The 16,237-nt window shown below is 35.8% G+C and overlaps 2 protein-coding genes across 2 annotated transcripts in view; both read right to left on the bottom strand.

Moving 5' to 3' along the window:
• Positions 1-8,745, bottom strand: part of LOC132152927 (E3 ubiquitin-protein ligase HECW2-like) — a 25,966-nt gene extending 17,221 nt beyond the window's left edge. Inside the window, exon 1 of the mRNA XM_059561928.1 lies at positions 8,641-8,745. The gene's annotated coding sequence lies outside the window, so the exon portion shown is untranslated. The remainder of the gene's footprint in view (positions 1-8,640) is intronic.
• LOC132152599 (GPI inositol-deacylase-like) lies at positions 8,662-16,237 on the bottom strand. Its single transcript, XM_059561345.1, has 11 exons — positions 16,001-16,237; positions 15,123-15,276; positions 14,619-14,794; positions 13,948-14,119; positions 13,135-13,289; positions 12,972-13,024; positions 12,761-12,827; positions 10,580-10,685; positions 10,394-10,452; positions 10,216-10,299; positions 8,662-8,745 (listed from the first exon to the last, which is right to left on the bottom strand). Exons 1-11 carry the CDS (start codon positions 16,121-16,123, stop codon positions 8,662-8,664), a joined length of 1,233 nt encoding a protein of 410 aa, XP_059417328.1. The 5' UTR covers positions 16,124-16,237.

Raw genomic sequence — 16,237 nt, 5'->3', positions numbered from 1 at the left:
AGGGAATAATTCTAGAAACTACGAATGATATGGGGTCTTTCTCATATGACACAAATAATGGATATAATCAGACAATACCTTCTCCTGCTTTCCCTCACATCTCACCCTTCAATCTGCTAAATGGAAATGTGATGCAGCATTATGAATACAGAATGACTGGGGGAGTACTGCAGCATCAGTACTAGGTACTAAGTACTAAGGATATCAAAATCAGCGTGAAAATGATGCAGTGACTTTCAGGGAACTGATTTTTTAAAGGGATTTTTATAGGCATTTGTATTGATATTTAATCTTGCACATGTAGCTACACAGAAAGCTGTATGCCAATTATTTTAGGATACTTTTTAAACAGAATATTCTTTCTAATATATAGAAATCTTGTGGCAAGGGCAAGTTCATAATAATAAAAAATATATATATTTTGCAAAAGAACAATCGAGATCAGCTTACTGTTGCTATGGTTACCTCATCACGCGAACGCGACCTATGTTTGTCAGGATTTGTTTGGCATAAAGACAAACCAGCTAACTAGTAATATAACTTTTATCGTTGCTAAAAATCTAACTTAAGCGTAGCTTATATATAATTTGCCCTTATGTAAAATGAACTCGCCACGCTAAAGGAAGGAGGAATTCAGTCAACTTCATCTACCATCCAATTTCATTTTACCAGCCTTTTTTATTTATAATATAATTAAAATAAATATTATATAATTACAATAATATTTATTTACTGATGCTTTTATTTAAACGTGGTCTATGCTGTCGAAAAACACTCAAATAAATAAATACAAATAAATGTAATATATTTGTATTACTCAGCAGAAGCGTGCAGAGTTCGAGCTTCTCTCGAGCCCCTAGGTGCGATCCAGCAGACTCATCACATTAAATTTGTTTATCTGCAGGTGAAGCGCGCGCACAAGTTCCACAGAGCCGTGGCGGCTCGCGTGCAGCGCTATCAGATAACGCAGGGAATTCCCTCCGTCATGTGTCCACACATCACGATGTGCAGAGAATCAGCACGCTGCTTTAACATAACCCATCATAGCCTTTGCATTTCTGAACCTCTGAGTCAGACCCGCTAATGCACATTTACATCTAGAAAAATATTTCCGCGCTAAAATGAGAGATATTCAAATGGAAGTCAACCATGAGGTGTAGTCAGGCATTAAAACTGCTGAATCACAAGACACATCTCTTTTAACGTATACAGCACGCATCAAAACACAGTAGGTTGTGTAACCGCGTACCTGCGCATTAACGTGATGTGTCCGTCTATGGAAACGCCAACGAAATCCGCGGCGCAGAGGCGAACAGCGTGCGTTAATGATGCTGTTATATCGTTATCTCCTCAGATTCGCTTAGGCAGCGAGCCATCGTTATGTTCAGGGCTTCTTCATCCACTGAAGAGAGAATTTAGTCGCTTACCCGAAGCAGAAATCACGACTGAGGGGATAGTTCCCTTCTGCACAGGTTGAATGATGAGCTATAACATCCTGGATAACAGCGCGACCTATCTGATCTCACGCTACTGAAAACTTGATCTCGACGACTGGTGTAAATATTCCGGAAAACGGCGTTCGGTCTCCCTGTGGACACGAGCCCCCGGATCGGATCGGGTCGGATCGGTCCGTCTCCGTGTCGCTCCCCGCAGCGCGAGCAGCGGTGCTTATAAAGCGGTTATAAGGCGCTCCGGAGCTGGAGACAGTGTGAGAGAGATAACACACACCTCTGTGGTTAGACCTCCACATTACATTTGTATGGTCTGAGCAATACAGACCTCATAATAATACGGTTTAAGAATAATTAACATTAGAAGTGTTTGTTGTATAATTTGTTACTTTGTTTAGTAGGCCTTTTTAGGGGAGACTGTGAGCTGATTTAATAGAAAACAGGCACTGACCAGTGTTCACATTCCATAGGTGTCAAGACAAATACATCAACAAGCAAAAAGACCCTGACAGAGAGAGGACAGGGAATGATGAAGATGATGATGAGAGGAGTTGAACTTGTATTTTAATAATATTCAAGTTCCTTAAATGCATTCTGTTTTTGTCTTGTGAATTGTGTGTGTGTGTGTGTGTGTTTGGAAACATTGTAGCAAATATTTTCACTGCATCAAAAATTATTCTTGTTAAGAGACCAACAGACAAGATATCCAGCACAAAATAGTGCATAAAAAGTCACCAGAATGAAATATTTGAATCTCATAATTAAATACAAAGGGGGGGATGCAAAAATGTCCACTTTTTGAAAAAAACTTCTTCTGGGCTGGCTAGTAATAAATACTGCTGACATGAATGAGCTGTATAAACAAAATGATTTATGAATTCATGAATGGAGAGGAGGACCATACTGTGAAGCTATTTTAACAGCATGTTGAATATTAGAGGACACCGTGTTTTAATTATATAGCTATCTGTCTTTCAGCGGAGATGATAGAACTTCAACATCAGTCAAAGGGTGTTTTGGCAACTGCAGTGGCCAAATCTCAGCATGACAGACAGCCATCTGTTAAGATGAGAAAAAAAGATCATATTATCAAATGTGACTAATTAGCAGGAATTAAAGTGCCATACATTAGGCATTACTAACATACACTGTCCTCTTTTTTAAAGGGACGTGCACACAAATATGATCATTTTTAAAACAATATAATGTCAACATATTATAAAACATAAATAATACAAAAAGACAAAAAAAGAGAAATAAAAACAGCCTAATCTGAAGCAGTCTAGCTTAAAAAAAAAGACGATAAAGTGACAAGAAATACATTGGGGGGGGGGGGGGGGTGATTTACACTATGTAAGCAATTTACACAATAATGTAACTTATTTATACTTTAAAATAAAGCAAATAAACAAAAACAAACAGTGCCATATAACTCATACACTAGGCAACTTTTCCCTTTATCCCGTCTAACACAAGTTTTATTTTGTAGCTAAAGCTTTTCTTCTTTGATCTACAGAATAAAAATAAACAAAATAAAAATAACCTAACTGACAACATACACACAAACAGAAACCAACTCTGATTAAACAATTTTATTGGAACTGCAGTAGTGCTCAAAAAATTGCACATATTTTTTGGGGTAAAATAACATGTAAATATATAAACACTAAAAGCCACTTCACTCCACAATCTGTTATTTAACCTGAGAATGTACATGTGGAAATAACAAATGGATCAAAGTAATTACATTGTTATCCTGCACTGTAACAATTTAATTACAAAGCAGGTGCACAACATCTCTGACACTTTCTAACACGTCTGTATATTAAATAACCACAAAAGATGCTCCAAGAATAAGCATGAACTGCCCTAATCACTGTATTAAGAAAACTATGATCACAACCAAACACAGTGATGCTGCTGTTTGGCCAAACAGGTGCAAGCCAATGATGATAAATCAGTCCGAGTGCCAATAGAAGTACTAATATGTTAGCATACATGTGCTAATAGACAGTGCTTCATCACATTTTGGTATTTAAAAGAAAGCATTGAAATAAATGTTCATTTACACTTTTACAGTTTCATAGTCACTGCACATGAGTGAAATATGTTCCATTACAAAAGCACCACAAACCCAGCAAAACAGCACTATAAATCACACTTGTATCAACTTGAACTATATCACTTAGTAAAAATTTACTAAGCTGATTAATGTTTTCATTTGAAAAATGAACTCAGCTTTCAAATGAGACAAGTCATATCAACTCCTTACGATATAGATTTATGACTCTTCATTAGATATAACGGACGAGTCACTAATGAGTGAATCACTGCAATTACATTAAACCACAACAGCATTTAGGTTCATGAGGCAGTGAGCTACATTCTATAAAAAGGTTGAAAGTCACAGCTTAACTTGAAGCCCAGTCTGAAACCTCACTTACAACCGACAGAAATACTGAATTTGTGTTTGCCACACAGAACATGACTGTGGAATGTGCCGGTTTGAAGGCTTATGTTCACTTAAATCACATTTTTAACTAAAGGTCCATTCATATTCTAAACCTGTTGACACATCAAAATATTTAACAGATATATGCATAACAAATACTTCAGAATTTCTAAAAAAAAAAAAATTTCTTTATAATTAGATTTTTATTATCAATTACATTTTAAAAAAATGGATGTTAACAATTTATAAATTCAATTATAATATAATTAATATAATTATAATTAATTTTTTTTTAAGTGATTCAATCACCTGTTATGACATACAATACTGTTCATAAATGTAGGGTCAGCAAGTCTCTTATGCTCACCAAGGCTGCATTTATTTGATCTAAAACAATTTTGTGTAATATAATTACAATTTAATATAAAACAATTATTGTAAGGTATTTTTAAAATGCATTAATTTGCATAAAAACAATTCAGAAATGCAAGGCTGAATATTCAGCAGTCTTTCCTTCTTTCTTCATTGTTACATGATCCTTCAGAGACCACGCTTATGTGTGATTTGGTGCTGAAGAAACATTTGTGTGTGAAAACAGTCATTTTTCAGGATTTATTAATGAATATAAAGTTCAAAACAATAGCATTTATTTAAAACCGAATAATTTTTATGTAATGCACCCTTGCTGAACATTTTAGTGTTAATTTCTTAAAAAAATTAAAATAATTCTATCTTACTGACCCCAAACGTTTGAATGGTAGTGTATTGATAAAACCACATCCCTCGAGGGTCTACTGTAGAGCTATTAACCACATCACAAAAGTCTCTAAGAAACAAAATGAGCAAATTCCTCATTACATTTATCACAGCAGAAACCTCACTAGCATCAATACAAACAAACATTGCTGCAGTGTTAAAGTGTTGCTGTTGGATCCGTTTGGCTTCAATGTCATATGATCAGCACAGATCTATTCCTGAATCAGCAGGTCTGTTTCGAGACATATAATCAGATCCTGGCCTCCAAATATTGTGGCACATCACAGTGAAAACAATCCAAAGAAAACCAAAGAAAACAATCATATTTATAGAAAAAAGGCAGCCTTTCACACGTTCACCACAAAAACAGCTCAATTTTAGCATGAAACGAGGCAAAGATTGCAACAAAGCATAAAAAAAACAGCGAACATCAAAGCTCAATGCAAAATAACTTACATACACACATTCAGGTACAGTCACAGTGCAGAAGACACAAAACAAACAATATGTGTTTCTGGTCAGGTACATCCTGTGAGAGGGGGACATCTGGTTAAATATCAGACTACTTGGATGGACTGACAGACATTAACAAGGTTAAATTGCTACAGGGTATTAGAGAAGCAGGGGCTTATTACAAGAAAGGCACCCTTCTCTCATTTGATTTTGGATGACAAAGTATAATTTCAGCTCTCAGGTAAGTGATCCTGAATCAGACTATCTGCCGTCATGAGCTGACCAAATGATGACGGATCAGAAGGATGCTGCTGAGTAACGTGTGAGGAACACAGATCACACATCAACAGCATTCATCAAAAAAAAGCTGTGCAGACAGCAACAAACTCCTGGCTACTGTGACTGTGGCAGTGTTTCTAATCATTAGTCTCAGGTTATAAGACTGCACTTTAACCATAAATGTAGCTGTGATGTCTTTTTTAACACCACAAATTGTGCACATTTATATAAAAATCATATTGCATCTCACAAAACTCAAGAGAACACATCCCGATGGAATGTTACACTCAGACTTGCCTTACAGCTTCGTCTAATGCAAAAGAGTGTTAAGAACAAGTGATCAGTCAAACACAGAGGTACTTCAGCACCTACAGGCATTACATGTGAATTCAGAGCTAAATGGCTTAAGGCTGACAGACTGAAGACAGAATAGGCAAAGAGATCCAGTCACTTAAAAGTCAACATGAAAATGCATTCATAACTCATCTTACTTCCATAATGTGACATTAATGAATGAATTTTTCTGCAGCTTTTCTTCTTGAACTAAAAATCTACTGTAATGAGATTACAAATTATTGATACTGTCATTCAGAACTGAGGCAAATTAAGTGATATAATTAGTTTAAGCGAACAGAACAGCTCCCAATGGTTTTAGAATACATTTACTATGATAATATGAACTTTTCAGTCACTATCCACACCACAATCAGAATCAACAAGTAAAATAAAATAAATGAATTGATATTTATTTAGATTGGCGCACATGGTGTCCTCTGCTCCAATTCTCAATATTTATGAAAATAAATCTTTGGAACAACATGCACTGATGAGTCACACAATATCAGGAAGTAAACAGGGTCAATTGATAGGGCACCATTTCTAAAATTCTAGCTGATACGGAAAAAAGATAATAATGTTATATACCATTTTGCATCAATAAAGTAAAAATAAATCACTTAAAATGAAAAACAACTACCAGATAAATACCGGATACTGAAAAAAATAACATAATAATTTAATAAATTTATATTTAAAAAATTATAAAAATCTAATATTCACTGAAAACCAAATTGTCATTGATATTTTGTGTATCCTTATCAATTATGACTTCATGTTGACCTTTATAATTAGTACTAAATCTACATATTCACACCCCCAACACACACACCAGTACAGGCTAGTTTCTCAGACACTGATTAAATACAGTTTTAGACTTTAGTTTAGTTCTGGCCAAGGCTTAATATGTGTCTGGGAAACTAGCCTCATGAACAAGAGGCATTGCTCATGAATACAGACATATCACCATCAACAAGTATATTACCCTGTACAGAAGCTACAAATGACGACAAACAACAAGTTCCATGACTCCAGATGTGCTGGTCCACTGATGTCACTAGTCCATGTATCCCCACTGAACACACACACAGTAAGGCTGTTTTGGTCTAATCTTGTCTGAGTTTATACAGGGCCCAGGTATTTTTCTAATCTCGGTGCAGACTCACATTTCAAGTTTGAAGGGAAGTCAAAAGTAGCAAGAACAGACCAAAAGGGTCAGAGCTGTAGACAGGAAATAAGTGACTCTATAAATGTGCAGCGGACAAAAAGCCAGCATGCCCACACACAGCGGCAACAGTAGATGAAGCGTCAGATTCAGCATCAGTTTGCTGCAATACAAATATAAATACAGACACACACAATAGTTATTCCTTGTTACAATAGACTTCCTGTTGGCATCAATAGTGCTCAAAAGTTTGGGGTCAGTAAGATTTATTTTCTTAGAAAGAAAGAAAATACATTTATTTAGCAAGGATGCATTCAATTAATCAAAATATACAGTTAAGGCATTATAAATGTTACAAAATACATTTTATATATACATTTTCTACTCATCAAAGAATCTTTAGAATCTAGGTTTAAACTAAAATATTAAGCAGCAAAAGCTGTTAAAAAAGCATTGATAAAATAAAGGTTTTTTTTGTTTGTTTTTTGAGCAGCAAATCAGCATATTAGTATGATTTTTGAAGGATCATGTGACACTGAAGTGACGTCTGCTGAAAATACAGCATCACAGCAATAAATTATATTTTTAATAGAAAACAATTATTTTAAATTGTAATACCATTTCACAATATTACTGTTTGTCCTGTATTTTTGATTAAATAAATGCATAAGACGTAAGAATTTTTTTTTTTACCCACCCTAAACTTTCAACTAAAGTTTTTATATATTTATATATAATATTCACTATATATTTGTGATGATTTCAAATTAAAATTAAGCAACATCAAAAACAATGAGATAATTTTAAAGCTCTTTGATATTGCCATATTAAGCTTTTAAAGGTCCCGTTCTTCGTGATCCTATGTTTTAAACTTTATTTCGTGTGTAATGTTGTTGTTAGAGTATAAATAATATCTGTAAAATTCTAAAGCTCAAAGTTCAATGCCAAGCGAGATATTTTATTTAACAGAATTCGCCTACAAAAGAAACGACCAGTTTGGACTACATCCCTCTAGTTCCTGCAGTAATGACGTCACTAGAACGGTTTTTTGACTAACCTCCACCCACATGAATTCACAAAAAGGGGACGTGGTCTTGTTGCGCTCAGCTTCCTCAGTCTCAATCAGTTTAATGCCGGATTCGCACAAAGATTATTCTTGAAAGATTGAGCAGTTCCCTTTTTGTCTGGAGAAGGCGTTGTTTATGGACCAGAACCGGTAAGTGTATTTTATTATTGAAGTTGGTGTGTTTAACAGTTTCTGTAACTTATTACACAAAGGGCAACACTGTTTAGCTTTGTTGACTAGATGGTAGGGTTGTGCAAAAAATCTAATGCGATTTTCATGCGCATCTTGTCAGTAAAAACGCTCCTGTGATTATAAGTACATCTCCAGCACATGCTCCTGCCCACTTGCTTCTCAAAACTAGCCCAATCACGTTTCCAGGAGGGCAGCGTGCGCTAAGCTGCTGTCGAATCACAACACAGGAACCGCTGGCCCAATCAGAATTTATTACGTATTTCTGAAGGAGGGACTTCATAGTACAAGGAAGTCATCAGCCCATTTTTATGACAGTGAAAACAGAGGCATACAGATAAGTGAATTGTGTGAAAAATACTGTGTATTTTTACACGCGAAACATGAACATGTTATATTGCACACTGTAAATACAATCAAAGCTTCAAAAAAGCATGAAAAACGGGACCTTTAATGATGAACATGACTAATTTTGTAAGAAATGCACACAAACCTGCGTAGAAGATGATGTGTGTTACAGCTGATGAGCAGCACAGAGCTGATGAGAAGAGGTACAATGTGAGGCCAGCAGGGGTCCGGATCCAGATGAATCCAATATCTGAACAAGACACAAACGTATGCAAATTAAAATCACTCTTTTAGAAGCTGTACAGTGCTTTCTCTTCTCAGAGTTTTTCTCTTGTAGTATTTGCGGTAGTTTAGTAACTAAAAAAAAAAAATCAAATGAACTTATATCTTAAATGACTATTACCTGAGATTATGCATCCAGTGGATAAGGGAAGGGACACTGAGCATCATGGTAAAAGTAAGCAGTGTGGCCAGACTAAAGTGGAGCTGCAGATCATCTCTGACATCTTGTAGCACTGATTCTGACAGTAAATGGCTGCTGTTACACTCTTTAACCTTACTTTGACCATCACTGGCACCAAAACCATTTTCAGAGTTTTGTGAAACTTTCGGGGGTGCCTGGTTTAATGGAAACAAAACATTTTTTTAAAGTTTTGTGAGCCAGCTAGAAACTCAAATGTCTTAATTATGTAAAATAAGACATTTATACCAGGTTCAGCATGTGGCTCAGTGATCTCTCAGTCATCTGTAATCTAAGTACCTGGACAAAGACAAATAAATCACAAGAGATTAAAATCACTATAAAGAAAACTGTGCATTCAAATTAGAAAGAGATATTCTAGTAGATATTAAGAGACCTCAGTAGGAATTTCTTAATGTGAATGTCACAAAATATTTGGTGAATGTCTGTACGTTCACCAAATATAGTGCATATATTGTATATATACGTGTATTTATATATATATATATATATATATATATATATATATATATATATATATATATATATATATATATATATAAATACACGTATATATACATATATTTAAATATGTTTTTTTTTACAAGTGTGGGCAGAAAAATTAACATTTTGTTTCATATTATTTGACAAAAGTTAAAACATAAGAATTTGTACATTTTAGGTGATAGTTACCGAAAATTACCGCTTGATTTACTCCTGTGTTTATGACCTTTTTTCTTTCAGACGAATACAATCAGAGTAATAATAAAAAAAATGTCCTGGCTCTTCCAAGTTTTAAAATGGCAGTGAATGGGTTTTGAAGTCCAATAAATTGCATCCATCATTAAAAAAGTACTCTTTAAAGAAATAAAAAGCACTTTTTATTATGGTTGGATTAATGCACTTTATTGGAATTCAAAACCCATTCACTACCGTTATAAACCTTGGAAGAGCCAGGACATTTTTAATATAACTCCGATTGTATTCATCTGAAAGAAGAAAGTCATATACACCTAGCATGGCTTAAGGGTGAGTATATGACAGAGAAATTTTAATTTTTGGGTGAACAATCCCTTTAAATTACATTTGAATGTACAATAATTATCCAAATTTTCTTCACAAATGGGACACCAAGAAATTTAAAAGGAATGCTTTTAAACGTACAGACATTCACCAAATATTTTGTGACATTCACATCAAAATGTTACATTCAAAGGAAAAAAAGGTTTCTGGGTTTGGTGCTGTTGGTCTCTCTCTCACCATATTATTACTGCGGCAGTGGAAATGACTGTAAGCTTTCCTTCGACTGGAGAGAGCAAACAGGAAGTACTTGACCTGAGCTTCCTGTCAAGAGTTGGAAGATGGTTTACATTAGTGCAACATTCAGAGAGATGCTGCAGGCATAATTTTTCCTGAGGTGATGATGAAACATTGTCACCTTGGGGGCACTGTAGAAGAGACGGAGCGTGTTGACCTCCTTCCACGCCTCAGGAGGAGCTAGAGGGATGGATGAAGAGATTCGGATAAAAATAGATTGAAAAGGAGAACCAGGCATTATCTTCTTGTGCAGCTGTGATGAAAACTGATAAGCCTATAAAATGTACATGTGCCCACAAACTCAGACCTGGGAAAGTGACACGGTCATCCTGTGCTCCTCCAGGTTTCAGCACTGGATGTCTAAAGAAGTGATAGTTCAGCACTGACATCCGCTTCTGAGGACTCTCTGTGAACTAAAGAGAAACAGGAGTCAATGAAAACACCTTAAACACACACTCACACTGTATTAGGACCAGTGTTGGGAAGGTTACTTTGGAAATGTAATAGGTTACAGATTACAAGTTACCCTATTTAAAATGTAATAGTAGTGTAACTTTTTTAATTACTTTAATAAAGCAATGTAACTAATTACTTTTGAGTACATTTTGATTACTTTTATAAATTTCTAATGAATGTTAATTTGCAACTGTTAATCATCTTCAACCATTTTACACCATGCAGGTTTAACCTTACAGTAGTGCTCAATACTGTCAGACTTTCACCATCCTTCATCACTTAAATTAAGATGATCACATTTGAACACATCCACCACACAATCAGACGTTAGTACTGCCTTTTACTTAGAGATTGATCTGAAGTTCAAAGCAGATTTAAAATCAAAAGAAATAGTTTATAGATACTGTTTTTAAAACAAATCTTTGCATAACTACAGGCATCTAACTGCATCTAACAATGGTTTGGGGAAAAATAGTTAATAAAAAAATAAAAGCATATACATCAACTCAAATACGGTTATCTAATAAGCATGTGTCCTATTTTGTGTACTAAACTCCTGAAACATTGGTGTCTTTTTGAAACACTGCTGTCTCTTTGTATATGATATGATGATAGTTTCTCAAAATAAGTAAAAAATGCTCATGAAGTGACTGTTCTAGACATTAATTTCCATGAGGGGCGGACTGGGGAAAAAAATAGGCTGGGAAATCTCACACTCATACACCCACAACCCATTCTGAAACATGGACAACCCTATTTTTTTTTTTTGGACCTGCCATCAAAAAGATTTGAATCCTTAGGTTGGCGGACTTGCAACGTAATTAAGAGTTCTCTCCTGAACTGCACCTTCACTTCCATTATCCATCCATCTCTCTCATGACTTTAATACTGAAGATTTTTATTTGACTTTTACCATGTTTTGTAAGTGCAATTTTGTTTTTTTGGCAAATGAATTACCACTTGTATTTATTTTTTACTACAAATTCCATAATTAAACCACGGTTAGTGCCATACCACATAGGCTATATTAATTTTCCTAAGGGTTGTGTTTTTGTATCCACTAGCTCCCCCTAAACCTATGATAAAATATGATGATTTGTCTGCTAACTTACTACTGTAACATTACAAAAGATAATAATGACGTCGTTTATACAGTATTTTGAGTGATTGCGAGCAGTGTGCTGCTGCTGCTTGACTAAGTAAACAAAGACAAAACTACATTAGCATATTTACAGATGAAACTGTCCTGCACTTAAAACCCTGAACAGAAGTGTCGCTTCTCTGCTCCAGCTGTGCGCTTACACAGTTCACTCCGGTCTCTCTCTCTCGCATTGATTACTCGGAGTCTGATCCAAACCGTTCGGCGGAGGCGCGGAGAGCGCGCGAGCCCAACCATTGCCAGTCACGACTAACCGATTCATGATTTATTAGAAATTTAATTATCCAATGGCGGATTCGGAAATAATCGCTTTAGTATATTCGGCCTGCAATTATACAATAACAATATTAAAGTAGAAGGCCAAATCGTCTGCCAGGCCACCGGGAATAGTCCCGGTTCTCCCGATGTCCAGTCAGCGCCTGATTTCCACAGACACGCAGAACGTGCAGGATTCATATTCAGTCTTTTTGCGGCTTAATATTCACAGACATCAGTCCATATCGGGTTTTGATTCAAGTGTACTGACCTAATTTTGATTTATTCGTCCAAAATGTGGCATATTGCGCCCGCGTTATAGGCTGAATTCCATTTTTATGACTTGATTCTACGAATGTGTTTTCCGCGTCTCGGAGATTATGGGCCATATGTCTTAGTGCAATTTGGGAAAGAAATAAGCTGTATGTGGATGTGTGTAAATATTCAAATGTAATCCTCTTTGTAATCGTTACAATTTTCATAAGTAACTGTAATTTAATTACTCATTTTTTCTTAGTAACTGTAACTGATTACTGTTACATTTATTTTGTAATTAAATTACGTAACGCCGTTACATGTAACTAGTTACTCCCCAACACTGATTAGGACATGCCTCACCTGCCCGGTTTCAGGTTCAATTAGGTCGAACAACACCCGGACTGTGGCCAAAACCAGCTCCTTGCACCTTCAAGTATAAAGGATTTCATATTATAAAGGACTAAATTAATTAGCCATTATGAAGTTAAGCAGCTTAAAAGCAAAATAACTAGCTATCAGTTTAACTTCTGTTTCCATTATGTTGAAACAATGTAAGGATGCAAAAACATACCAAACAATGGAAATATGATCTGTGGAAAGCCAGCTTCGGGGAACTGCAGTTGCCTTAAACCAAATCAGAAAACACTGATGTAACAATGTAAGGACATTAAAAACAAAAATTCTCTTAAATATTAAATATTTTAACCTGTAACTTTAATAGCTAGTAGACCTACCACTACTGACATCTTATTGAGGTCATCGTTGGGGCAGGACAGCGCTGTCAAACCAGAGCGCACCTGGAAGTCAAGATGACCACCACCCACAGAGAGAACATTCCGAAGGTCTTCGGCACTTGTGGCCCCGCGATGTCGGACTCTAGAGTAAAACTCTACCATAGACACACAATTAAGATGTTAGCACACCAAAAAACTATGTTAGCAATCAAACTTTTTGTCTGAGAAAGTATAATATTGAATTACACAAGTTTATACCTTCTGAATAAACTATAGTTAAAAAAAAGTATAGCAGCAGAATTTATGTTTTTGAAAGAAGTCTCTTATGCTTACCATAGCTGCATGTATGCATGAGAGTAAAAATACAGTAAAAAAAAAAAAAAAGTAATACTGTGAAATTATTACAATTCACCATAAATGTTTTCCAGTTTAAAGCTACATTTTCAGCAGCCACTAATCTCATCTTCAGTGTCACATGATTCTTCAAAAATCATTGTAATATGTTGATTTCTTATTAACAGTGTTAAAAATAGCTGTGCTACTTATTTTTATAGAAACTGTAATAAACACTTTTTGGATTCTTTGAGAATGTAAAGTTCAGAAATTATTTGAAATGGAATTTTTTTGTAACATTACATTTGTCTTTACGGTTACATTTAATCAATTTAACGTGTCCTTGCTGAATAAAAATAAAACTAGTCTCTTTCAAAATAAACAACAACAGAAATAATCCTTTGAACTGTAGTGTACCTTCAAAACTCTCAAACAAATCATGTGTACATATTTATGTATGTCTGTAGGTTTTCTTCCTACCCAATATATAAGGGTCCAGAGACAGGACAGGTGCCTGACGGGGGGAGGCCTGGGTGATGATGAGGCTGACCAGGTGTGGGTTGAAACGTGCCAGGGCGAACAAAGCTCTTTCCACCACTCCACCCATGGAGTGACCCACCAATACCACACCTGTGGGAGGGTCTGGACGGGCCTGCAGTCATGGCAATGTAGTAAAAAGATCAATGGTTTGGATGTACAGTAGATGATCTACTAATAGCAACTATGTTCAATTATTAAGTCACTATAAAAGCTGGAATACGCTACATGACTTTTACAATCTGAAAGGTTTTATACACGTACTGAACTTTGTGAATGGTTTAAAAAAAAAAAACACTAGCATCATACATCATAAACGACTGAAAATCAAACACTACTATACAACACACGCAGAAATGTCCCTTGTTGCTACGAGAAGCAGGAAATATAAGAACAATTTGCTTTTTAAAACTGGCTCAAAGACTAAAACGTTTAATATCCTCAAATTTTTAGCCTGAAGCTAAAAATAAGAGTTTCATGAACCATGCGTGTACGTTATGAAAAACAGTCTAGATAACTGTAATTTGTGATCTGTAATTCAAACGAAGCAACAGAAAAGGATGGAAAGGGAAGAAATGATGAAAAAGGGAAAAAGGATCCCCTTGAACTCTGACCTTGTAAAGCCGCAAGATTGCTTTGATGCTTTCATGTAGAAATTGAGTCCGTCTGCGCAAACTGCCCCCATACAAGGCCACCAACTCCTCATTGAAGTCAATGGTGAACAAGTTCATATGGATTCGTCTGTCCAGATTCTCAGCCTTCCTCAATGCCACTGAACCCAGAGAACGAGCTGCGAGAGAGAGAGAGAGAGAGAGAGAGAGAGAGAGAGAGAGAGAGAGAGAGAGAGAGAGAGAGAGAGATTGTAGAACAACATCTCTGTGTGAGCGCTCACCTCTGTCTTACTCCATTTGTAATGAACAACCAGAATATTTCATAAGTACTGGAAGAAACTCAGTAGGCGGATCAAGATTGATTGAGCAAACAAATCACCTAACAGTCTTAAACCACCTTGAAGGGAAAATAAACAAAAACCAAGCTACTCAAATGACAAATGTAGTTATGCATAAGATATGCTGCCTGAAACACTGAAGAAAAAAAAAAAAACAGTTCCCTCTCACCTTGCTTGTAACTGCCCGCGTTTCCAGGCAAGAAGAGCACAGGTGCTCCTGTGAGCTTGAGTCCCCTGCTCTCCTGAGCATATGCGCCCTCTCCATACAGATACAGCCCGTATGATGGGTACAGGCGCGCGACACGACTCGGGAGCTGCACGCGCTGTGCAAGCACACAAACATACAAGACTAAACATCCAGGCATAGAGGAAAATACAGGACGAAATGCTAATCAAGTAGTGAAACAGGATTCTTGAAATAAGCAAAACTTTAAATGCCTGATCAGGTCATTCAGGTTTAAATGCATGGCAGATAACGTTGGAGCTTTATTTTGAGACGCTCTTAAAGGTTATGCTACATGGTTTTACCATAGACTGTATAAAAACAGGGTATTACTTATTTTCTTCAACCGTTCATGAATTGGTTTTTAAATAACCCTATTTTTAACATCATCATCAAAATGACAACTTGCTTTAGGATATTTGTGAAATATTTTAGAAAGAAATATATGCATATTTTGAGGTGGAAATTCCAGTACCATTAATCTCTTACTAACATATACAAGGGCTATATACCCTATATATATATATATATATATATATATATATATATATATATATATATATATATATATATATATATATATTATGTGTTTGACCCCTGAGTTAGTGAAGCGAGGGGATTTGATCATCGAAATATTATATAATGACTGATGTTGCTGATAAGTTTTGTTTGTTGTTGCCAAAACAACATGCAGAATGATGTGTAACTGAATTCTGAGCTAGTGATGTTGCTCTAATTACAATAAATTGTGCATTTTACTAATTGCAAACCAAACGTGTGAAGAAACAAACGGTGATACAGACTGTGTTTGCAGTGATACTCACTCTGTATTCTGGGTACTCGAACATGTATGTCATGCTGCATCGGATCTCCCCCAAACCAAAGAATAAATCCCGCAAACCCACGAGCAAAAGCCCAAGAGCAAAGCCGTAAAACGCGTATCTCATGTCTCTATAAGATAAGCTTCAACAACTTCATTGCAATCGTGTCTCCACTTTCCTCATTGTACACTCACACAGTCTGTTTAAACCTGTGTGAAAACCTCCTACGGAGCTGTCACG

The sequence above is a fragment of the Carassius carassius genome, chromosome 11 (genome assembly GCF_963082965.1).
Source record: "Carassius carassius chromosome 11, fCarCar2.1, whole genome shotgun sequence".
Classification (NCBI taxonomy): Eukaryota; Metazoa; Chordata; class Actinopteri; order Cypriniformes; family Cyprinidae; genus Carassius; species Carassius carassius.
This window is presented reverse-complemented; position numbering and strand designations above follow the sequence as displayed.

Excerpts from the sequence above, each read along its gene's own strand:
- LOC132152599 (XM_059561345.1), bottom strand. The coding sequence starts at position 16,123 with ATGAGATACGCGTTTTACGGCTTTGCTCTTGGGCTTTTGCTCGTGGGT. Across the intron at positions 14,795-15,122 it reads CGCGGGCAGTTACAAGCAAG|CTCGTTCTCTGGGTTCAGTG; the intron begins GTGAGAGGGAAC and ends TCTCTCTCGCAG. Across the intron at positions 14,120-14,618 it reads CAATCTTGCGGCTTTACAAG|GCCCGTCCAGACCCTCCCAC; the intron begins GTCAGAGTTCAA and ends CCATGACTGCAG.